At 43.1% G+C, this 24,476-nt stretch overlaps 1 protein-coding gene across 1 annotated transcript; it reads left to right on the plus strand.

The window, feature by feature from the left end:
* The first annotated feature begins 12,208 nt into the window (after positions 1 to 12,208).
* Positions 12,209 to 24,341, plus strand: snx27a (sorting nexin 27a). The gene is made up of 13 exons (XM_005927613.3): positions 12,209 to 12,627; positions 15,555 to 15,780; positions 16,214 to 16,406; positions 16,643 to 16,707; positions 17,415 to 17,519; positions 17,616 to 17,694; positions 17,980 to 18,143; positions 19,599 to 19,688; positions 20,371 to 20,520; positions 21,177 to 21,305; positions 21,571 to 21,630; positions 21,805 to 21,853; positions 22,318 to 24,341. The coding sequence occupies exons 1-13, from the start codon at positions 12,317 to 12,319 to the stop codon at positions 22,386 to 22,388; spliced, it is 1,692 nt and encodes a 563-aa protein (XP_005927675.1). The 5' UTR covers positions 12,209 to 12,316; the 3' UTR covers positions 22,389 to 24,341.
* Positions 24,342 to 24,476: the final 135 nt, after the last annotated feature.

Below are 24,476 nucleotides of genomic sequence, written 5' to 3' on the forward strand. Positions count from 1 at the left end.
CAGATGTTAAACAATTCTGTGGCTTAAGACCGCATGTTCCTGTGGCCGGCTCGTGAATGGTGGCCTCTGATACCATCCACTTTCAAGCACAGTGGGCTGCCCTCGGTGGCGATGACGTCCACGTAGAGGCCTGGAATGTCATGGTCCCTGTGCCTCACCAGCTGATCCCGTATTAGGCAACATTTGTTTTGGTTGTTTTGCTCTTTCTCTCCCTCCCCCTCTCTCTCTCTCTCCTGCTGGGGCAGTGGTCAATACGGGCTCCCGCCCCTGGCCCACGCACCTAGCTGCCATCTCCACACCTGCTGCCTATCTGCTGAGCCCTAATTAAGATGGCAGCACTGTGCTACTTGTCGCTGGATCATTGAGCTATCAGCGTCAGTTGCTCAGTAGTTTGAAGAATTCGAATTTGAGTCTGAATCTGTGAGTTATGTCTGTCAGTTAATCTGTAACTGAAGTTTTTTTGTGCAGATCTTTCCCTGCCTGCCTGTGATCCTGTGAACGAGTGCGTGGATGTGTGTGACCCAGTTACGGAGTGAGGAGAGGGATTTGGAGACCTTTTGGAACGTGTTTGATCCCCTTCCTTTCACTCACGGACCCTGAGCTCTAGACCCCCCTTTCCCTCTCCAGCACATTCTATATATTACCACCTGGTGTAGTTTGTGTAAATAAATTAACTTCTTCTCCACAAGGATAATAATCGCGACATAGTAAGTGGCCGGCGAAGGTGAGGTGGTACAGGCCGAGCTGGATCGGATGGCGGTGTAGCACCGCAGGACCAGACGAGGCAGGACCAGACGAGGCAGGACCAGAAGCATGGAAGTTGCTGGTGTTGGAGCAGATGGTGGCTGAACAGCCCAGAGCTGTCAGCAGACACGAAGATGTGCTGGCTGGGTCCTCCAGGACCCCAGTTAATGAGGCGTGATGCTGGGAGGGCTCCTCAGAACCCCAAGCTTTTTTGGCATGATACTTGACGGGCTCCTGGGGCCCTCCAGCTGACAAGGCATGAGGCTGTACAGGCTCCTTGGGCCCTCCAGCTGATGAGACATGCGGCTGGCTGGGTTGTCCTGAACCCCCAGCTGACAAGGCAGGATGCTGGACAGGCTCTTCGGACCCTCCAGCTAACGAGACAGGATGCCGGCTGGGTTCTCTTGAACCCCCAGCTAGAACAGAAGACGGCTGGATGGGCACCTCGGACCCTCCAGCAGAGGTTGGCGGATAACCGAGGCCCCCAGACCCTCCAACGGAGGCAGGCAACTGAACGGGTCCCCCTGACCGTCCAGCGGAGACAGGGCCAGCTTTTGAGAACCAGCAGATGTTTTAATGAAGTGTGTTCCCTGCTTGAGATAAGAAGTAGAAGATTGTGGCTGAACTGATGAGTGGACTGACAGTTGAACTAAAGGCGACTGAACAGGCAACTGAGGTGCAGGCCGTGCTAAAGGCTGAGCTAGCAACAAACACAGGAGACTGAGCTATAGGTAGAGGGGACACTGTTGACTGAACTGAGGTTAGCTGAGCGGCTGACTGAACTGTGAGCAGCTGAGCGGCTGCAGTCTCAGGAACACCAGTCTCTTTAACAAGGGTTGTGGGTAGGGTTGCCAACTGTCCCTTAAAAAATGGAATTGTCCCGCATTTCGAAACAAAAGTACACGTCCCGTATTGAGCTAATAAGGGACACACTTTGTCCCGTAATACAGTGAGAATCAAAAGTAGTCTATAAATGTTTATGGAATTAACGCTTTGTTTGAAAACATAATTCCCAGCTCCTCTCCTGCTTTGTGACCAGTGAGCTGACAGCACACTTATGACAATTCGAGTATGACGATTCAGATTACCGCTCATCTCATTGGTCGAGGAAAGGTTGCTTACGGAGAAAATACCGGAAGACAACAGATGACCACAACAACAAACATGGCCAACAGGGAAACAAACGCTGACACTGCGGTGCAAGTCTCGGACATTTACGTGTTTGCGCGTGAGCAGTGTGAGCGGCTGTGGTGACACAGCTTCTCGTTACCCCACGTATACTAAACGATGCACGATGAAGGCCAAAATCGGGCCGATCACCAAATCGATTGCACGACTCAAAAATCGTCTCAAAATGGGCCAAAAATCGCACAGTGTAAGCCCAGCATTAGAGCAGCAATGTTTGTTCCCCTCAGAGAAAGAAAGAAAAAGGCTGCAAAAGTACAGGGAGGAATGGGAAGAGGAAAACACCTGGCTGGGAAAATGCACGATAACACCTTTAAAGCGCACTGCACTGTGTGCCGGCGCACTTTTTCCATAGGCATGCTTCTAGTGGTGGGCACATGAAGAACATGAGGGGCGTGAAAGCTCGGGGAACCCTTAACCAATTTTTTGTCCACCAGGCCACGGCAGAAGCAGATATGGTATGTAAACACTGGTTTGTTTTTTTTAAACCCTCTGGTTAAGATAAGATAAGATAAGATAGAACTTTATTAATCCCTCGGGTGGGTTCCTCTGGGAAATTCGATTTCCAAAAAAGCACAGCAACGACCGAAGTTACAGAATATTATATATATATATACACACACACACACACACACACACACACACACACACACACACAACAACACAAAATATATATAAATACAGAGACAATATAAATAAAATATACGAAGGGGATAAATAGAATAAATAGGAATAAAAAATAAAAATACAAGTGAATTGCACATTTCAAGTATTGAGGTCTATTGCACTGTTGACTATTTACAAAAGTATTGCACAAAAGGTATTGCACAGTGAGGTGAAGAGGCACTACAGCTTAGTTGTTCCCCCCTCCTTTGTCCTCCTGTTTCCCCTCCCTCTCCCCTCCAGAGAGGAGTTAAACAGTCTGATGGCGTGTGGGACAAAGGAGTTTTTAAGTCTGTTAGTTCTTGTCTTGGGGAGAAGCAACCTGTCACTGAACAGACTCTTCTGGTTGTTAATGGCCGTGTGCAGAGGATGCCTGGCATTGTCCATAATGTCCACAGTTTCTTTAATGTCCTTTTCTCTGCCACTGTCACCAGAGTGTCCAGCTTCATGCCGACCACAGAGCTAGCCCTCCTGATCAGTTTCTCCAGCCTGGATGAGTCCTTCTTTGCTGTGCTGCTCCCCCAGCACACCACAGCATAGAAAAGTACTCCAGCAACCACTGACTGGTAAAACATCCTCAGGAGCTTCCTGCAGATGTTAAAAGACCTCAGCCTCCTGAGGAAGTACAGTCGGCTTTGTGCTTTTTTATACAGGTGCTCTGTGTTGCATGACCAGTCCAGTTTATTGTCCACCCACAGCCCGAGGTACTTGTACTTGTTGACCACCTCCACCTCCTCCCCCTCTATCTGAACCGGCAGTGGACCTGCTCTAGACCTCCCGAAGTCCACAACCAGTTCCTTAGTCTTTGAGGTGTTGAGTTGCAGGTGGTTTGTATGACTCCATGCGACAAAGTTCCTCACCAGACTTCTGTTTAAGGTTAAGGTTAAGGTTAATATGGGCATGTGCAGTGAATATCAGCGCTATGTGGCCAGAAGTGTGATAATATAATTTATTTTGTGTAATAAACAACTGCAAGGATAGATGATTACAACAAATAGATACTAATACATAAAAGTAATACATAGATGAATAATGATGATGAGTTAAGATGCGTAATCATGGGAACAAGTGGGTTTACAAACAGGAGCAGCTGATTAGCTTTAGAAAAGCTGAAATAATACCTCAACTGAAGCCAATTGTACTAAATGCACTATATGTGCACTGTTACAAGAATATTTTTTCGTTCTATTGTTTTCTATTAATTTATATCATTTTAAGTTAAGCAGGACATGTCATGGTCTGGGTGGGTACCTGCAGGTCTCCAACAGCGGCCCCTCCTCCTTTAGGCAGAGTTCGGTTGCTCCTCCCTGGCTGACCACCTGTGAGCAATTATGCCAGCAGTATATCAGACCTGCGCTCTCAACCATTCATCGCCTGAGTATCTGATATCCCCATGTTAGTCAAGTGGAGCATCATAACTCTGTCCTGAATCTTTGTGATGACTTACTTGTTCTTCTTGTTCTCAGAGATAGCACCTGGAGTGGAGGTCTTGTCTCCCTCACTCCCGCCTTCCTGGACCTGGGCCGCTTGCTGCTGACACGACGTGGCCTACCGGCCCACCACTCACTTGCCTGCCTCCCCATGTCTCGACCGCTTCCGGGCCTTCCTCCCCACCTGTCCCCTCCACCTGAAACCAAGTAAGGCAACTCAATTCAACTGTGGAGGATCATTGATTGTCTGCTGGATCCTACTGACCGTGATCTTCTCTTATTCCAGTGCCCCGGCCCCTACCTAGTCCTGTTTCCACCTCCCCGCTGCCTCTGCTGTTCAGCCGTCTCCTAGACGTGTCTAGGTCACCCTCCATTATCTTAGATTATCCTACGCGCCACTAGTGTGGTGGCGTCGTTTTGTTTTTTGCTTGTGTTTGCCTGTGGGCAGAAATAAATCATTTGTTCCCTTATCGTCTCGCTTCCGGGTTGGTTTCTGCACCTGTGTCCATCTCTGTTCCGTCGTGCCGCTGGGCCGTGACAGAACAGAGTTCTTTTAAAGAAAGATTTGCTTATATTCTCAAAAGTTAAGCATGACAGGCTTCTGTTTAAGAAAGAGACCTGTTTTACTGTGTTAATGTTGTCATTTTGAGCTAAAAATAAATGGCTAAATGATCATTTGTTTCCCATATGGTCATATCACAAAGAATATGTATCTGCTTAAATCAAATTCAAGTCAAATGGTTAAAAAATAATTTCACACACAAAAAAAAGAGCTACAAAATTCACCACACTGGGAAGGGTGAACTGGGTTGCCCGGCCCTGGCCACGAGGTGTCCCTTATTTATTTTTCAGGGAGTTGGCAACCCTAGTTGTGGGTGAGCCAAGGAAAACACCATTTCCCTCACTTGCTGCACAGAAAATAAATCCAGAAGAAATAGTCCTAGTGTAAGAGTCAGTGTTCCTCTCACTCACCAAAGCCAGTTGTTTAGATGTCCCAACATCCATATGATGCTCACACCACTGGCGCAAGCATCATTTCCTCCTCACAGATGTCTCCAAATGGCCGGGTAACGTCACATCCGGCGGTTTGGATGGAACATCCTCTGTCAAGCCGAGCAGACGAGCGGTAGCGGCGAAGGGATGAAGCTCATGGAGGAGGAAATCCTGTGCGAGCAGGTGCAGTGAGTCCAGTAGCCAGGATTGACTGGAAATAAGTTGCTGTAGTCTGGCTTCCACAGTGCAGAGAAATCCCTGTCCTTCATGTTCGAGCCACAGGTTAATCAACCTCAAAGCAGCCAACAGCCAACATTCAGAAGAAGCCCCTTTCCACTGCTTATATCTGCGATCTCATTCTTTTGGTCACTACCGAATTTTCATTTGTATTGCTCTATTTTATAAATGAATCAAATCAATAGGAGAGTTACAAAAGAAGAGTCGACCTGTGCCTCACATCAGTTTTGAGGATTTCTTAACTTTTTGAAAGTACATTTTGCAAGTTTATCTACAGCTGTTTCTCCTGTGCACTAGTGCATGGACTGATGTATAAATGTCTGGAAAAACTCTTAAAGACATCTAGGGCATGTTTTTGAAGCACTCCCGTCCAGTCATGTATGTGCAGTTTCATGTGTTGGCTGCAGACTGAGCAACGTTTTGTTGGCAGGTTTTAATGTCTGTCTTTTGGCCAAAGTTCTAATTGCCAGATTCGGATCCACACTTCCTTTCCTGATTCTCATTATGAGTTTTTAATTTTTTACTTATTAAGTCATAGAAACTATGTGATGCTGTCCAACAGAATAATAGAATAGGATTGCAGAACTTCAGAACTTACCCTACAATCTTTTGGTTTAAAATATTTTAATTAATGTCTCTGGATATTAAATAATCCAGGTTTAACAGTAACCTGAAGGGTCCATCCATTAGGACCCCATCCTGGTTTGGGCTCTGCCTCCAGACAGTTAACAAGACCACCCCCACACTCCCCAATCCAGACTCAACGACCACCACCACCCTCTCCAATCCAGACTCAACGACCTCCACCACACCTCTCACCCCCCTTTCCTCCTCCCTGAAACTCAGAATACACACTCAGGATGTGAGCCGACTATTCCAGAAACAGAAGCCCAGGAAAGCCCCCGGACCAGACGGCGTCTCACCCTCCTGCCTCAAAACCTGTGCTGAACAGCTGGCTCCCATCTTTACTCGCATCTTCAACAGATCCCTGGAGCTGTGTGAAGTTCCCTCCTGCTTCAAACGCTCCACCATCATCCCTGTTCCCAAGAAACCCACCATCACAGGACTGAATGACTACAGACCTGTCGCCTTGACGTCTGTGGTCATGAAATCCTTCGAACGACTGGTGTTAGCCCATCTGAAAGACATTACAGGCCACCAGCTGGACCCTCTGCAGTTTGCCTACCGGGCAAACAGGTCGGTGGATGATGCAGTGAACATGGGGCTGCATTACATCCTGCAACACCTTGACCGCCCGGGAACTTATGCCAGGGTCCTGTTTGTGGACTTTAGTTCGGCTTTTAACACCATTGTGCCTGAACTTCTTTCCTCCAAACTCTCCCAGCTCAGCGTGTCACCAGCTACCTGTCAGTGGATCACCAGCTTCCTGACAGACAGAAAGCAACAAGTGAGGCTGGGGGAGATCACCTCTGAAACCCGGTCCCTCAGTATTGGTGCCCCTCAAGGATGTGTCCTCTCACCACTACTGTTCTCCCTCTACACTAACGACTGCACCTCCAAGAACTCGGCTGTCAAACTCCTAAAGTTTGCAGATGACACCACTGTCATTGGCCTCATTCAAGATGGTGATGAGTCTGCATACCGGCAGGAAGTTGAGCGGCTGGTACTCTGGTGCAGTCAGCACAATCTGGAGCTGAACACTCTTAAAGCATGTTTAAAGTTTACTGAACAACATTTAGATAAGCCTGTGAAATACTGGAAGAAAATCTGTGAAAATCGCCGTGATGTGGGACTGTTTTTTATCGTACGGTACTGGCACATTTCATATAATCAAAGGAAGGATGGAAAAATATACCGAGACATTTTTGATAAAGATCTGCTGCCATCTGATGAAGATGAAATGCAGACAATGATCCCAACTACACAGCCAAGGAAACTCTCAGTTTGTTTCAGAGGAAGAAAATAAAGCTGCTAGAATGACTCAGCCAATCACCTGACCTGAATTCAATTGAAAATCTATAGAAAGAACTAAAGGTCAGAGTTCAGAAGGGGCTCATGGAACCTTCGGGATATGAAGACTGTTTGTGTGGAACAATGGGCCAAAATCACACCTAAGCACAGCATGCGACTAGTTTCTCCATACAGGAGGCATCTAGAAGCTGTCATCACCAACAAAGACTTTTGTGCAAAGTGTTGAATAAATTTCAGTAAGCGTGTTCAATACTTTTTCCCTGTGTCATTTCTCAGTTTTATACACAGTTTATGTATATCTGTGGTTTCATTTCTTTGCATGTGTGGATGTGATCGGTTGTTACTGACATCTGGTGAGAATTTCACATCAATAACACCTTTAGAAATATGTTTACTTAGAAAAGTGGTGACGTGTTCAAAACATATTTTAACCGCTGTACTTTTTTTGATTGTTTGAATTAGCTACTCTGCCTTGTTCGCTTGTTATCCTGTAAAAATAGGGTGCTGTCTTGAGCAATAGTGCTTCAGACTTTCTGAAGGTGTCCCTGGACTTTCAGTGGCTCCAAAGCCTCATTAGAAATTGTCTCAGTGTAAGGAAGCTATAAAGAAGTCATTCTTAAGATAGGAAAGCAAGGAGAAAAGACTGCTATGTACTAAATTACACAAATATTAGAAGGTGAAGGTATATTGCAACAAAACTGTGACAGACAACAGAAAAAAAACAACACAAAAAATGTTTTTTAGGTCATTATTGAAACCTGGAGAGCTAATCCTGAAGACTACTTAAAGAATTGGCTACTCTAACATGTCAAAGAAACTCTGTTTTTGTTGTTTGTGCTGTATTTCCATATATCTTTGCCCAGGTCTCCATAAATCACTGCATCTATTTCCCATTTTCCTAGAAAACCATGACAACAGCACATGACTGCACATGACTTTGCTTGTGTAACATTTAAGTAACTCCTGTAAGACTGAAAATGAATTAATACTTGGGACATAATATAGCATTCCTGTTTATTTCATAGCTTTTGTTGCATAGTTAGAGTGTGTGTTGCACTGCTGCATATAGTATTTTCAAAAAGTTATCCATCTCCCACTTTTGCTACTTTAATTGTACATTTTTTTCTTGAAAATTAATCAATGAATGAATCTTTGGAATTCTAGGTGTCATGGCTACTGAACGGGCCCACGCGCAGACAGTTCTTGTCAAGGAAACAAAAGGGGATTTATTTACAACAGGGATCACCTTAGTGCAAAATATATGTACAGTGAGTTGGGAGGGGGTCCGGGGCTCCAGGGAGAGAAGGGGGGGGGGATCTCCACACACACGCTTCCTTTTCCACTCAGTCACCGCCACCGCTCCTCCGCACACACGCACTCCTCTTCAGCCGCACTCGCTCCAACACTCCACACACTGCCCCACTTGGACAGGTCCGGTGATTCGGTCCAGAATCTACAGACAAGAAGTTCACGGTTAGTTCCACAACAGGAAAAACAGACAAAACTTCTTTGAATAAGCCGCGAGCACGAACTCAGGTAGTTCAACGTTCCAGCGGTGAGCTGCTCTGTGCCACTGCCTTAAATAGCAGCTGGGGAAATCAGCCCGATCAGCCGCAGGTGGATACCATCCACAGGGGTGCGTGGGCCAAGAGTGAGAGCCCGTAATGAGCTCCACCCAGGCAGAGAGGAGGAGGAGAGACAAAAAACTAAAACTAACAACAACAAAACCTGTAGCCAGCGTGGGCCAACCAGAGAGACACGGGGACCGTGACACTAGGCAATCGTTTGCAGTACTAATACGATGGATATTTGAGTCATGTGAAAAATAATTTCTCACAGGCTTCTATGCAGTCCTGTGAAAAAATACCTACAACCCATGATTCAGTACTTGTAAAACCACATTTAGCAGCAATAACTTGAAGTAATCACTTTCTGTATGACTTTATCGGTTTCTTGCATTGCTGTGGAGGAATTTTGGCCTACTCGTCTTTACAATGTTGCTTCATTGTAAAAGTCGCCTTGAGGCGCCTTGACTTGTGATTTGGCGCTATATAAATAAAATTGAATTAAATTGAAATTGAATTCAGTGCATTGAGGTTTGTGGGCATTTGTTTTTGCACAGCCTTCTCAAAGTGCCACTACAATATTTTTATCTGGCTGAGGTCTGGACTTTGATTGTGTCATTGTAACACTTTGAGTCTTTTCTTTTTCATTTATTCTGTTGGAGATTTGCTGCTGTTCTTATATTTATTGTCCTGTTGCATGATCCAGTTTCAGCCAAGCTTCAGCTGTCGGACAATTGGCTTCTCAATTGACTCGAGAATACTTTGGTATACAGATGAGTTCTTAGTCAACTTAATGACTGCAAGGTGGCCAAGTCTTGTGGCTGCAAAACAAGCCCAATCACTATCAGCAGTTTCACCATGTCTTCTGTGTGAAACAGGAAAGATAGTAATGCGAGGAAAATAATATCTTACTGTTCACATAAGATAAAGCAGGGATTAAACGCTTTTATTAGAAGTAGAACAAAAACAAGAGAACAGTTAAAACTAAATAAAGAAAAAACAACTACAACTATTTATTCTATGAAGGATTCCACTGGGAACATTACTCATGATCCACAACAAATAAATAAATCTTTTAGTCTTTTATGAAGCTTTATACTCCACACAGATGAATCCTTCCAGCGCTGACATTGCAGAAGATAAATCTACCGAAACTACATGACAGATTGTGGATCTGGATTCACCTCTTTCAATGTCCAAAATTCCCAAAAGCCCCACAGCATCTCCCAAACAACAAAGCCCCAGGTCCACATGGTTTTCCAGCAGAGTTTTACAAAGATTCTGGCCTACACTAACACCTATTTTTTTTCAGTCATCACCAAACCCTCACTCCGCCACTTGATAGTTGGTGCGAGGTATTTGTGCTGATATGATTTGTTTGTTTTTTGCCATATCTGAGTATCATGGCCTAACATCTCCACTTTGAATTTGTGAGACCTTCTCATGGCAACACTTCTAAACAAGCTGTACTTGTTCATTCTTTTTCTATTTGTACTGTCATGAACTTTAACATTTGTTCATGCTAACTAGGCAGAGTCTGAGATGTAGTTGATGGACTGTTGCAGTTTCTCTGAGCATTGCACTTTGGCAAGAATGTGGCATTCTTTTAACACACACCTGAATGCTCCAGACCAGGAAACTGCCAAAATATCTGCTTTTATAGAAGTGCTCACACTTGCTGATGATCATTTAATCAACCGCATTTGACTAGCAGCAACTAGCTAATACTTGCCCTCTTAATTCCTATGGAAACAGTAAGAGTTTACTTAAGTTTTATATGTCTGCAAAAACTTTTTTAACATGACTGCATATTATTCTACCGTAGTGCATTGTTGGCAATAAAGACAAGTCATGTGGTTTAGTGGTTTACAACCTGCAAGTTTTCATTCCAATCAAATAAGACAGGAAGTGACAGCTTATCTCTCCCTCAGTACTCTAAAACAAGGAATCAGCAAATGTGTTGTGCAATCTTGTTTAGCAGGCTTACACAAGATAACATAAAACAATCAGCTGTTCAGCATAAATGAGAAAGAAATGTTGAACATTAAAATAAGACAAGGTTGTGAAAAGTATTTGCTCCCTTCTTATTTATTTATTTATTTGCCTTTTTGTCACTCTTGTATTTTGCAGATCATCAAACAAATTTTAATATTAGACAAAGATAACCCGAGTAAATACAAAATGCAGTTTTTAAATGATGATTTTATTTATTAAGGGGAAAGATTAAACAAACCTGGTCCTATGTGATAAAGTCGTGGGCCTTTGTTTTACCACCCTCGGTAGCAAGAACACCAGAGGAAAAAAGTAATAAACATCCATCAGTCTGCAAAGGATCACAAAGACATTTCTAAGGCTTTGGGACTCTGGTGAACCACAGTGATACTAGGACTCATTACATCTGGTGTAAAGCTACAACAGCATTTAATAAAAAGAATATCAGTCAAAGCAGTCAAACATGGTGGTGGTAGCATGGCAGTCTGGGGTGATTTGCTGCTTCAGGACCTGGACGATTTGCTGTAACTGATGCAATGAATTCTGCTCACTACCAGTAAATCCTGAGGGAGAATGTCCAGCCATCAGATCATGCTCTGAAGTGCAGCTGGGTGTTGCAGCAGGACAAGCATAAAACACACCAACAAGTTCAGCTCTGAATGGCTCAAAAAGGACAAAAGATTTTGGAGTGGCCTAGTCAAAGTCTCGACTTAAAACCATTTGAGATGCTTTGGCATGGCTTTAAACGGGTCGTTTAAGCTCACAAACCCTCCAATGTGGGTGAATAAAAACATTTCTGCAAAGAAGAGTGGACAGATTGGACTCCAATCCAATGCTTTTGTGAAAGACTCACAAAAGTATTGAATTGCAGTTCTTGCTACCAAGGGTGGCAAAACCAGTTATTAGGTTTAGGGGGTGAGTGCAGGGTAAGGTAGGTGTGTTTATTTTTTCTGGTAATAAATGAAATGATTATTTAAAACTTGCATTTTGTGTCTACTCGAGGTTATCTGTAATATTAAAATAATAGAAGAAATCAGAAAAAAGCTAAATATTTTTACAGCACTATATGTGTACATGTCTGATAAAATGCTGTACGTATTTATAATTATAATGTCTTTATTTCTGGATTCCTCTGTAGAATCATAACTAAAGTTGTGGGAAAAAAATACATTTATATTTCTCAATAGTGGTTGGGTCCAGTGCCTCTCATCCTTTAACTCCTGCCGTTTGTAAAGTTTGCAGCATCATTTAAATGCAATCACTGGCACTCTTTGTCTGTTAAGATAAAACAGAAAGGGTTTAGTAGAAAATAAAGGGATTAAGAATGCGTTTTAATCAACAACGACATTGTTTCATTCAATGCGTTGAATGGAAACGAGAGTAAACAACACACTTTCGGTGACGCCTCCGGCAGGTCACGTTGCATGGCCGTGTCCCGTGACGCTGCCAGGGGGCGGGTTATCACCAACAGAGTCGGTCTGTGGAGCTAACCTCACAGAGAGGATCGGAGCCCGAGTGTTGTTTTGAATTTGCTGGAAGACACCGATTTGGAGAGGGGTAGTGCCTGTGAATAAGATGGCGGATGTAGGAGGCGATGAAACTCGGCCCGTTCTCCCTTCGGCATCCCGTAACGGTCCGGTTGTCGGTTCGTCGGCTGGCACCGCGGGCCACGGCGCAGCAATGGTCACATCGGGACCGCGGATGGTCAGGATCGTCAAGTCGGAGTCCGGCTACGGGTTTAATGTCCGCGGTCAAGTGAGCGAAGGAGGACAGCTTCGGAGCATCAACGGGGAGCTGTACGCCCCTCTTCAGCATGTCAGCGCTGTTTTACCCGGAGGTGCTGCGGACCGAGCCGGGATAGTGAAGGGTGACAGGATCCTGGAGGTGTAAGTCAGCTTCTGTCCCTTCCAGTTAGGACGCGGAGTTAGCAATTGGAGCTAGCTACCCAGTTTAGCCTGTGTGGATCCAGTTTCAAGCATGTGTTATTCCGTCTTCGACGTTTGCTTCTTGTTGCCATTAAAGTAACTCACTAGTTTATTAATTATTCAGCTTTGGAGCGTTTTGACCTGAGTAAATATTTAAGGCTGTAGGTCCGGTGAGATAACTAGAAAGCTAACCAGCTTACATAAGTTGGACAACAGCCTGTGCATGTTGATTAGCTGTAGCTCGCTAGCGAGCCAGGTAGCTAATGTGTTTGGCTAGCTCCTTGCTCAGTGTCAGCTCCAGCGGGAGATGTAGGACGACATTTAGACGACAGTCCACTTTCCACTGCGTTGTCATATGCATAATAGTGTTGATATGTGTTCTTAGCCTGTGAAATGACCGAGGATGGCAGTGTTGTCACTCAAATTCAGCATCATATGACAGGAGTGTGTGGTCTTACTTGCTTTCACTAGCTAGCATTCGCACCAGCCGTGCTGTTTACATGGGAAGTTTGAGGTGCTTTCTATTGATTTTTAGGGTTTGCTTTTGTTCTATCGCTATATGTAACCGTGAGTGGGTTTGATATACGTGAAGAGATCATTTTAGAAGTGCTTTTATGTTATCTATCGTGCCAGCATTCGTCAAGTCTGCTTTCAAGTCTCTTTCCATTTATCAGCGTTCGGTGAAACACTGCTTCCCTTTGAGTCATAGCTGGCATTTAAATGTAACAGGAAATGTGTCCATACACAGAACCTGTAATAATGTCAGCCAAGTGAACAAATCTACAAGCAGGAATGTAAAGCCCTGGCCTTCAGTAAAACCTGAAGTGTTAATGGTAATAGAGCAGTTCTTACAAACTTTTTTGCTTACGTTTAAAATCAGTGTTTAGTTAGTGTGAGTAGTGTTGATGTCACTTGACAGTGGAGCAATAAAGCTGACTTAGAAAAAGGAAGAACAGAAACGGTAAAGAAGGAACACTGCTCTCACTTCCATATGCTGAGGCATCAGCATGTTGTTTTCCGTTGGTTTTTTTTGCTTTTTTTTACTCATTAGTTCTTTCTGCTGTCATATGGTAGCGGCAATACTTATCATGTGACCTGTTAACCCGTTTGACCATTTTGCAAAAAAAAAAAAAAGCCTCATAACTGGACTTCAGCCGGTTAAATATGTTAGTTGTCAGCATTTTACTTAGCAAACAAAGAAAGCCAGCAATGTACTTTATTTACAGTAAGCAGCTCAGGTGGTGTTTCTTGTCTGAGTGTATCACTACTGCCTGAGTGAGCATAGTTGGTTTTTTTTCATGATTTCCTTAAAAGACAAGAAAAAGGGGAAACAAATAAAAATGACCTTGCTTCGCCCTTGTGTGTGTTTTTAGAAGATAATGCTGTGTTCAGTAAAGTTCAACTTGTAAAACATTATATAACCAGGAAGTGAAACTAGTGATCGACAACCTCTTTTGCGAGAGCATCCTGGGCCCACATAAGCACCGTTAACCTGGTACGGTTTTCTGAGGTGGGAGAAACCAGAGCAGCTGGGGAAAAACCCACAGAATCATGGGCAGAACATGAAAACTCCCCACGGGTTTGAACCCATGACTCTGTACTCAGAGTGTAAACCACTGTGCCTCCCAGCTGCCAAATTAGGGGATCAGTTGACTGTTAATCAGTGAGCTTTTATCAGTTTTCACCAGCGACTTTATTTTACAGTAAAGAGTAACAAGTGGAATGGCTGATAAAAAATATAATTAATAACAGTAAAAGCCTGCAAGACACACATATCTGCTCGCATATAATTATTTTATATTATTATTTCTTTATTATTGTTAGTATTATTTTAAGCTCTGAGTAATATTTCATCAAACAGTTTCACTAAGCAATTAAAAGTATTAATACTGTTTTATTTCTGCCTTAGCCAAATTTACATTGTAGTCATGACGACGGTTTCACCCTTTTGGTTCTGTCCCACCCTTAATTTGGCTTTTCACTCAAACAACTCAGATTAGCTCCCCCCATCACCCCACTCCAAATCTTCTTCTGTTAACTATTATGTCCACCCCTTCTTTTTCTGTATGTTTAACTTCCTATTTTAAGTCAGTGACACTACACAGATAAATGCTACGTCTAACATGGCAATCAATGGGCAGGCCTACGCCTACACTTTTCCTCGCCCCCTCCTTTTCAGTGTCTGTCCCACAGTTTCTCATTGGAAGATTAGCAAAGACACCTGATGCTTGTGCCATCTGCTCTCAGCGAAGTCAAAAAGGCACCAGGAGAAAAAGGACATGGGAGCCAACCTAATTGCTTAAACCTCACAGCCTTGTGTTAGTAAATGGGGAACAATGGGCTAATATTACCAGACAGTATGTTAGGACAGTGTGTACATTAGCAGCTAAAAGAGTACCAGTTTTATTCGAATGATGTATAGATTATACTGTGTTACTGTAATCCCAGCTGCATTGATCTGTAGCAGTAGTGACTGCATTAAGTGCATCAGTTATCAGCTGCGACATAACCAGCCCGCACCAAGTGCAGTTTATCTATCAGTGTGGTCGTTTCTCACATTCCAAATCCCTTCGGTCAAAGCTTTTTTTAAAGTTTGTTTTGTACCAGTCTAGCTTTAAATTTAACTGCTTATAATAGTGACAGATCCTTTTTTTTTTCTTTTGGAAGATGCATTGATTTAATGTATAGAATTGGAATCTGGAGAGAGTTTAATATCTCTCCAGAGGTATTTTTAAATGCTTTGAATTGTATCCGTCATTCCCTTTTTTGTAGAGAGTTGAATGAACTTCCAATTCAAATATAGTCTGAATGTGTGAGAACAAGTCAGAGCTGCTTGTTCCTCCCCTTTGCCTCATGTTTCTCCTGCCCTCTTTCTCTCTTTTTTCTAGTAATGGCGTGAACGTGGAAGGTGCAACTCATAAGCAGGTGGTGGACCTGATCCGTGCTGGGGAGAAGGAGCTGGTTCTGGCTGTGCTGTCTGTTCCACCTCAGGAGGCTGACGGTTTGGAAGGAGGAGAGGAAGTCCAGCCCAACTACGACTACAGTGACAAGCAGGCCGTGCCCATTTCTATTCCCACATACAAGCACGTAGAACAGCACTCCGAGAGGTTTGTGGTAAGTGCTGATTTGACAGTTGACATGTTTCCGCCTGGGACTGGGCTTCTCTGGAAGGGTGGAGAGGGCAGCCATGAGTGTGTGTGTTTGCCTGATTTTTAAAATACTTTTGGACCTGTCCGTCTTCAGTTTTAAGTGGAATAACATGTTTGAGCTTAAGCGTTCGATCTAAAGACAGTTCTTAAAGATCTTTCAACCCATCTCACCTCAGGAGGTGGTCCGTCCTCCCGAGGCAGCTGTAGAGGCAACACTGTTACCTTAAATTCTTTCTTGAAAAAAACAAAACAGAAGAAACGGCTTCCTGTGGTTGCTCTAAACATGTTTTTTAATGCTGTGGTAGAAAGAAAACTTTTAACCCTCTGATGCAATCATTTCCTTCTCTCGGTCTTCTCTAAAGTTGCTTCATGTTTTTTTTTTTTTTTAATGCATCTAGGTATACAATGTGTATATGTCAGGGAGGCAGCTGTGTTCAAAACGCTATCGTGAGTTTGCCATCCTGCACCAGAACCTGAAAAGGGAATTCTCCAACTTCAACTTCCCAAAGATTCCTGGTAAATGGCCCTTCTCCCTATCGGAACAGCAGCTGGATGCACGACGTAGAGGCTTGGAGGAATATCTCGAGCGAGGTAAGATGATTTGGACAGATCACTAGCTCTTCTGTCCCAGAAGAATTAAATGTATTTAAATATTGAATATGTAGTTAGGATGGAAAATACACCATGCACCCACTGTTATTAGTTTTCTAAATTACACAGTAAATCTAAACACTCATAGTGTTATTTAGCTGCCCTTTGTTTATTTCATTTACCTTGATTTAATATATTGCTCGCCATTTTTCTTTTCCCTTCCTATTCGTCTCTAGTGTGCTCTGTGCGGGTGATTGGGGAGAGTGACATCATGCAGGAGTTTCTCTCAGAATCAGATGAGGTATGCATCTCGTGCATTATTGTTGTAGCAAGGCGACTTTTTATTCTGGGTGTTGAAATATTGTGGGTTGAACTTTCTTTTCCTACCAAACTGTTAGGACTTGTGACTTTCTGAATTGGCACAGTGCTCAACAGTCCATTTTTTGTTTATTATATTATATTATATTATCAGATATGTACTATCTTAGTTAGATTTAATTTCCGAAGATGTTATTGTTTGTATTCCATAATTATAGGAATTCAAACTCAAAAATGGAAGGGGGGGGTTTCAGCATTGGATCTGACTCCAAGTCTCTTAAGCTGTATTTAAACTGTTCTGGCCCATTTTGAGAATCATTTAGTATCATTTAGCTTTCACTGGTTAAAGGGAGCTTAGTTGAGAGCTGTGCCAGTGACGCAGGCTGGAAATTGGTTACCTTGCTGGTGTTTTAAGGAAGTGCAGCAGCAAAACAAATACCAATGCACTGATGTAATCCCACATTTAAAGAAGCGCAATTTGGGGGATTAAGACTTCTTGCAGATTGTAAGTCTTGTTTGGCTATGGCTTGTTGGTTTTTTGTTTGTGTTTTTTAATCCACAAGTACTTAGTGGTAACTTAGAACAAACAAAGGCTTGCATATTCAAACAAGCACGTACAAAGCCTCATTAATCCACTGGGGTAAACACAGCTCTACAGCTGTTCTCATTCTGTTTGGCTTCACTGTACAGAACTACAACGGCGTGTCAGATGTAGAACTGCGGATAGCCCTACCAGACAAGACCACCATCTCCGTCAGAGTCCGTAAGAACAGTACCACAGACCAGGTGTATCAGGTAAGACCACTCCCAGTTGTACAGCTATATTGTACAATATTTTCCATCAGTGTTTTTTTTCCCACAACTAACTGATGTTGTGTTGATCTTCTGTAGGCATTAGTGATGAAGGTTGGGATGGACAGTATTATGGCGAGCTACTTTGCTCTGTTTGAAGTTATCAACAACTCCTTTGGTAAGAGCTGCACGTGTGTTTGTTGCACTTCACACGGAAAGATGTCTGACCTTTTTTTCACATTCTCTCCTGTTTAATTTGCACATCCTGTTTCGGGGGTTTATGACATGACCACTAAAAATAAATAAAACCCTCTGAATTTAAATCACTGGGCCTCTGGGTATATGAGTAATCATGGGCAGCAAGGGCAGGTATTTTGGTATAGGTTACTAGTATGTTGGGGGTTTTTTTTAAGTAACAATCCCTGTTCATCACCCTTCTCCTTCTACTCGGTTTTTGTTGCAGTGCGGAAGCTGGCGCCTAACGAGTTTCCCCACAAGCTATATGTGCAGAACTACACGTCGGCCGTCCCGGGGACCTGCTTAGCACTCCGCAAATGGTTGTTCAGCTTCCAGGAGGAGGAGTTGCTCAGAGACAATCCGCTGGCACTGCACTACTGCTTTCACCAGGTAATAACAGTAATTGGATTCCTCTTGCCGTGGATTTCGGGGAGCTGAACACAGTGATTTGATTCAGAGTTTATTCTTCTGAGCTGAAAATGCTTAAACATATTGAGGGAAAGTTGGTCAATTACACTGCTGATTTACACTAAACTGATCATACTGGTCTCAGTGGCTCCGTAGTGTAGTGGTTTACACATTGGCCTAACGAGCAAAAGATCCCTGGATCAGTCCTGACATGCAGGGAATGTTCAGGGCCAGACTTGAGCCTGGATCCCTGCTGCAGCCTTTAGCATAAAGGTCACTTGCTCAACCAGGTGAGCTACTGTGGCACCTGCTAGCTGCTTTCTCACTTTGTGATGACTGAATTATTTCTAGCTTAGGAGTATTTTCTGTTATAATTCTGGACACAGACTATAACAGAAGCCTTTACCTATAATGTCACCCTAATAAAAGAGCGCTTGGAGATATCATACTTCTTCCGAGGCTGAAAAATTCCCTTCACAAGATGGGTGAATAGAGTCTCTGTCTTTTTTCCTTTTCCCGAGGACATCAAGATGATCCCCAGGTTCTTCTTCTTTCAGCTAAATATGCGTTTATGTAGATACGATGTGAAATGTCCATTTTTGCCTTGTCTTACAATGTTATTAAAATGTCTGGATCCAGATCTGGGTCGACACCCAAAGTTAATAATTTCTCAGCTGGTCAAAGCCCCACCTCGGGTCAGTTTTCATGCAAATACATCCACAAAAACCTCCAGTTTTTCAAGTAGAAGAGGTGAACTTGAGAAAAATACTCCTCATTTAAATTCACTAAAATTAGCTTCAGTACCCACCTACAGGCTGTCCACTGACCAGTAAAGGTCACTAGCTGAAGCATGATAAGCATGCAAAGTTCAGCAGTGACCCATTAAAGCGTGCCTCATGAAAAAGAATCACACCAGTGTGTGCGAACCTGCAATAACTCCATGACTTTTGTGGGGTTTGTCCAAGGGGGCAAAGCTGGGCACACAATGGTGACATATCACCCACTAAGCTGGTAAAGATTGTTATATCAGTGAAAAGCTGTTTTTTACACACACAGTTATGAAGTACACTTTCATTTATTTGTACCTGGCAAATATAACTCTAATATTCTCACGCTCTCAGAAGACAGCTGAGAGAGAGGCTGAACAGTTGGTGCACAGCTGCCTGCTGCAGCCAGAAATGACGCTGTGAGACGAGAGTGAACCAAAGCATTAAAGTTATGGGCTAGAAGGCTGAAAGTCATTCAATAAAATATATAGAAATGCATTGTGACTGCCTAAAAATGCACATACGTAATTTTTACGGTCATTGTTTGAATTTTCTCACACAAGGGAGAATGCCTTCATCATGAATGGCCTTAATGTATATATGTGTTTATATTTTATGACCTTAAATGATAAATGTTGTATCTCCTCATCCCCTCTCCCTGTTCGTGTAGGCACTGGATGATGTGAAGAAGGGATTCATAAAAACAGAGGACAAATCCTACCAGCTGCAGAAACTGGCAGAGCAGCGCAAGATGGCCACGGTCAGTACCACAGACCAGTCTTTGTTCAGGAAGGGGATTGGAATAAGTACACTTTGTGCCTGCTGACCAGCGCTATCACCAAAACACTACCAAATAAAAATGGACAGTTTCAGAAGCCTTTCACACTTCATAATTCTTCCCTCTGTGGTGTAAAGAGAGATAAAGGAATTGGGTGTATTTGAATATTTGTTGAACATTAACTGAAAGTGGCATGTGTGTAAATTTGGATGACATTCGCAGCTATGTTACTGCTTTCACGCAGCATTTCTGAGGCTTTGAATGTCAGCCTTAGAAGGAAAAAGGTTCATTTATTTGTTCATTCACGTGTCGACAAGCAATCTAATAGCTCCAAATGTTAGGAAGTATTCAGCATGGTTTTCTAAACTTAAAACGAAATAAAAAAGCAGAAAAATTACATATACTTTACTTGGATCTACAGCCGTGTTTGTATGACAGAGACACGTGGACGTGAGTGCAGTGTTATAGTTCATCCACATTGTGAGTCAGTCTTCACAGCTCAAACTGCAAGCTCTTCTGAGACCGTCAGCTCAAATGTGTTAACAATAAAAAAAACAGCATTGTCACATCAGTAATGAGATTTCTCATAAGTTAACTTCTTTCCTTAGTGTGTTCTGTGGAGGAAAATAAAATTGACTGTTACTTTTCCTCTATAATACCGTAGTACCTGAGTCTATTGCGGACATGCGAGGGCTACAACGAGGTGGTCTTCCCCCACTGCTCTTGTGACTCCAGAAGGAAGGGCCACGTCATCACAGCGATCAGCATCAATCACTTCAAGTTGCATGCTTGCACTGAGGACGGCACGCTGGAGGTGAGCATTTAAATAGATGAAGTTTTATATTTTTAAGCTAAACGTCAATGCAGTGCTCCCTCGCTATTACGCGGTTCACCTTTTGCGGCCTCGCTGTTTCGCAGATTTTTTTTGGTGCAATTTTGCATGCTTTGTTTTTTTTTGTTTGTTTGTTTTTTTACAGCGCATTGTGTTCTGCGTCCTGATTGGCTGTAGAGCATTGTCAGTCAATCTCGTGCCGTATCTCCTGCACAGTACAGAATGTCAAATTTACATACATCTTCGATCGCTAGCAGTGTGACTCTGAAGTGTTGTACTGTATGTTTGTAAGTTTTCTCCCCAACAAACGCAACACTGTGGACGAAATGTTGTCACCTTCGGGTGCCTTTGGTTTCATTCTATAATACTGCAAGGTTTGAACTTTGAGAGTGTTTAAACAAGAGATAGAAATGTGAACATGTTCATGCCTGTCTGAGAAAAGTGTATAAAGTGTGTAGTGGGTTTTTTTTACAGCCTTAAAGCATCTATAATTATTGTAAAAAATAAAGTTGGCTACTTCGCGGATTTCACTTATTGCGGGTTATTTTTAGAACGCAACTCCCGCGATAAACGAGGGACCACTGTATAGATTTCTGTGCATGGAGCTTAACTTCTATCATCTCTTGTTTCTCTCTCAGAACCAGGTAATAGCTTTTGAGTGGGGGGAGATGCAGCGCTGGGACACGGACGAGGAGGGGATGGCTTTCTGCTTTGAGTATGCCAGAGGAGAAAAGAAACCTCGCTGGGTCAAGATCTTCACTCCGTATGTAAGTGTACACTCAAGTGTGCCATTCTCTGGTTTTTTTTGTTGTGTTAGAAGCTTTTAGAGTGACACACCTTGATGGGAACAAACGCTTAATAAATAGGAAAACCCCCGATTTATTAATCAACCCACTTTCCTTCACGTGTAATAAAATCTTTAGTAATGAGAAGCAGGAAAAGTAAACAGAAACATGACTTTTACACAGTGACTCTCCTAATTGTGGTGTATTAGAAGCCTGGATTACAATAACGTCTACTTTTTCCTCCCAGTTCAACTACATGCACGAGTGCTTTGAGCGGATCTTTTGTGAGCTGAAGTGGAGGAAACAGGTAAGAACCACTCCTTTCCTCTTTCATTCTGGGAAGCATGCAACTCTATGCCAGCTTCGGTTTTCTAAACATAGCCTGTTCTTGTATTCTATTTAAATCCAGGAGCCTTTCTTTAGTCTTTGCTTTAAAATGATTAGTCTTATATTTCTGGTGTATTGATTTCTTTGCTCTCAGGTTGAGGAAGAAGCGTCTGATAAAGACAACAAAAACTGCAGCAACAACGGTAAGCAGCAAGCGTTTGTTTGTGCTCCTTTTTGCCCTCAATTCAAAGAGATAAACGGCATCACTGAAAGATTAGAGCCTCCAATTTGATCAGAGGCAAATCATAAAGAAATTTGCATTCAGATCTGGTACAGAGTTATGTTTTGATTGATGGCACACATCAGGCGGCATGAATTATGCAAAAAACAAAGGAATCCAATATGACAGAAGTTAAAATGTCAAGGGCAGGGATAAGATTTAATGCATGCTTTTATTTTTGTGCATTATGGTAAAAGTTTACGTGAAATGTAATGAAATATGGACAAGAGACCACAAAGGCAGGAGGATAACAGACAGCTGAGGCCTGAGAAAGCTGAGGACATTCAGATAAGAGGCCTTCAGGATGCTGCACGGGGACTGTGCAGTAATTAATTCACACCGTCTTCAAACTTCCTCCTATTCTGAATCGTCTTATCTATGTTGCAGAGTTTCTGCCTCCTCTGGAGACGCAGCAGAAGGGATGGCGCCACCTAGGGGGAGAGATTGCAACTTCCTAAAGCCGTCAATTGTCATCACTTGAACTAAAACTGGTCCACTTGCATCATCACAGCCACCCCAGAGAGAGCCCATCGACAAACACAGTACTGAGTGACAGACTCGAGGCGAACCCTGCCCCAAAAACAAACTGGAAGTGACCGACTTGGGAAATTGGATTATTAACACTTGCCGAACCCAGGGACACACACACATGTAGACACACACATGAAAACAGTAGGAAGAGCATCGAAAGAAGATAAACAAGAGCCAACTTTCACGTCACTTATTAGATCCTCCATAGTGTAACTGTTGTTTTCCTCCATGCATCTGCCCCATGATGTGAGGCAAGACATGAGAGAATTCTCACCACAGCGTGTGATTGGTCAGGGTCACCACAGCGCGAAGGGAGCGCCGCAGTGAAACGCCGCTTGTCGAGAGAGCTGACAGTCCAGAATTGAGGTTGCGACGTTCGGTTTTTCCAACAGGACCCATCCAGATCCCGCGGCGGTGACCTTGTCTGCTGAACTGAGCTGAGCTGAAAATAATAATGGAGGGAAACAGAAAAAAGTTCGGTGGTTCTTTCACGGTTGTGATAAAGGACGAAAGTAAAATCATCCTTTACGCCGATGCTGGACATTAACACAGAAGTTGTGTTTTATGTCTCTGGAGTCCTCTGTTTCATCAGAAATCATAAACGGCACAAATGTAACTACATGAAACAGATGTTGAGAGAATGTGTTTGTAATTATTTGTATGTTTAACAATCTTACTTCTGATAAAATATAGATTAATATAAGAGCTGTAATAACTGGTTTCTTGAGATAACACAGTGAAACACTAACTGAATTTCATTCGAGATGCTATAACTAATTTCCATTTTTCACCTTGACTACAGAGCAACATCTGTTGGCAGTCAGCCCGTTAATGTTAGTATGGCTACCCCCACCTCCAGTGTGTGTTTTGTTGTGGTGAATTTTGCAGGGCTTGGAAGCTGAGGAGAGGAGGCGTTCTCATTTTTAGCTCTGTGCAGGAGTAATTTCTGGAACAAAAGGTTGACGGGCCAAAGCGTTTGTTTGGTTTCTTTTTTAAATTTCACACCTTATATGTGGGCTGTCTTGTCGACAGATTGTCAAGGCGAACAGGGAGTTTTGATTGTAATGCCTGCAGTTACCTGAGCAGGCAGCAGGGAGCAGCAGAGCATACGTATGAGGAGTCTTCTCAGACTTTCCTAAAGACTGATGCCTCTGGCTCTGTAACTCACCCAAAAGTATCACTCCACTGCAATTTGTCCATTATCCAAGAGTCAGGAGGATAGATGGGGTGTGTACACGTGTGCTGCAGAAAGTAGATGGTGCATAAGGTTGTGTGAGCCATCAGCATACATAGCAGTGCAGTCATCTGTCCCCCTCCTGCTGCACCTAAATGAATACAGTATTAGTTGTGTATGTGTTAATGTAATATAATATAATTTCGTGATTATTTTACAGTTCAGGTTTACTTGTGTTTCTCTTTATCTCTCTCAAAGTCGGATTTTACTCTTCTCTCACCTGAAATATGTAGAAAGCAGATTTACATGTTGACAAGAAAGAAAAATCACAGATTCTTTCCATACATGTATTGATTTAAGTTTTGTTTAATCTTACCAAGGGCTACTAGTTTATCTTGGCATTGGGTGGGGGAAAAAAAAGCCAAAAAAACCCTGAAACTGACACTAATTTTTGGAGCGCGGGTCCAAGTTTTCCTTTACGCTGAAGTTGAAATTAGTTGAAGCAGTTCAAATTAGGTTTCGGCTATATAATTGTTCATTTTAGGCCTAGGTTTTAGCCGTATATTTGTTCTCAGTCGGTTACCTTGGGGCATGTTTGTGTGCTGTGCCAGAGTGTGTCCTCTGTGTTTATCATTGACATTGCTGATAAGCTTTTAGGCTCTGATTGGCCGCGTCTGATGAGCTGCCGGTGTCAGAGCCAGCAAATGAAGATGGGGGTTTTGTATCTGTACGACAGCAGAGACGCCAGACAGATGGAGACAAATGGGGAAGCGTCTCCTATTGTCTAGCAAACATTCCTTGCCGCTCACATGCTTTTTCAGCGTAGCGCACATACACGCAC

The sequence above is a fragment of the Haplochromis burtoni genome, unplaced genomic scaffold (genome assembly GCF_018398535.1).
Source record: "Haplochromis burtoni strain Fernald_Lab_line unplaced genomic scaffold, NCSU_Asbu1 Contig_90, whole genome shotgun sequence".
NCBI lineage: Eukaryota > Metazoa > Chordata > Actinopteri > Cichliformes > Cichlidae > Haplochromis > Haplochromis burtoni.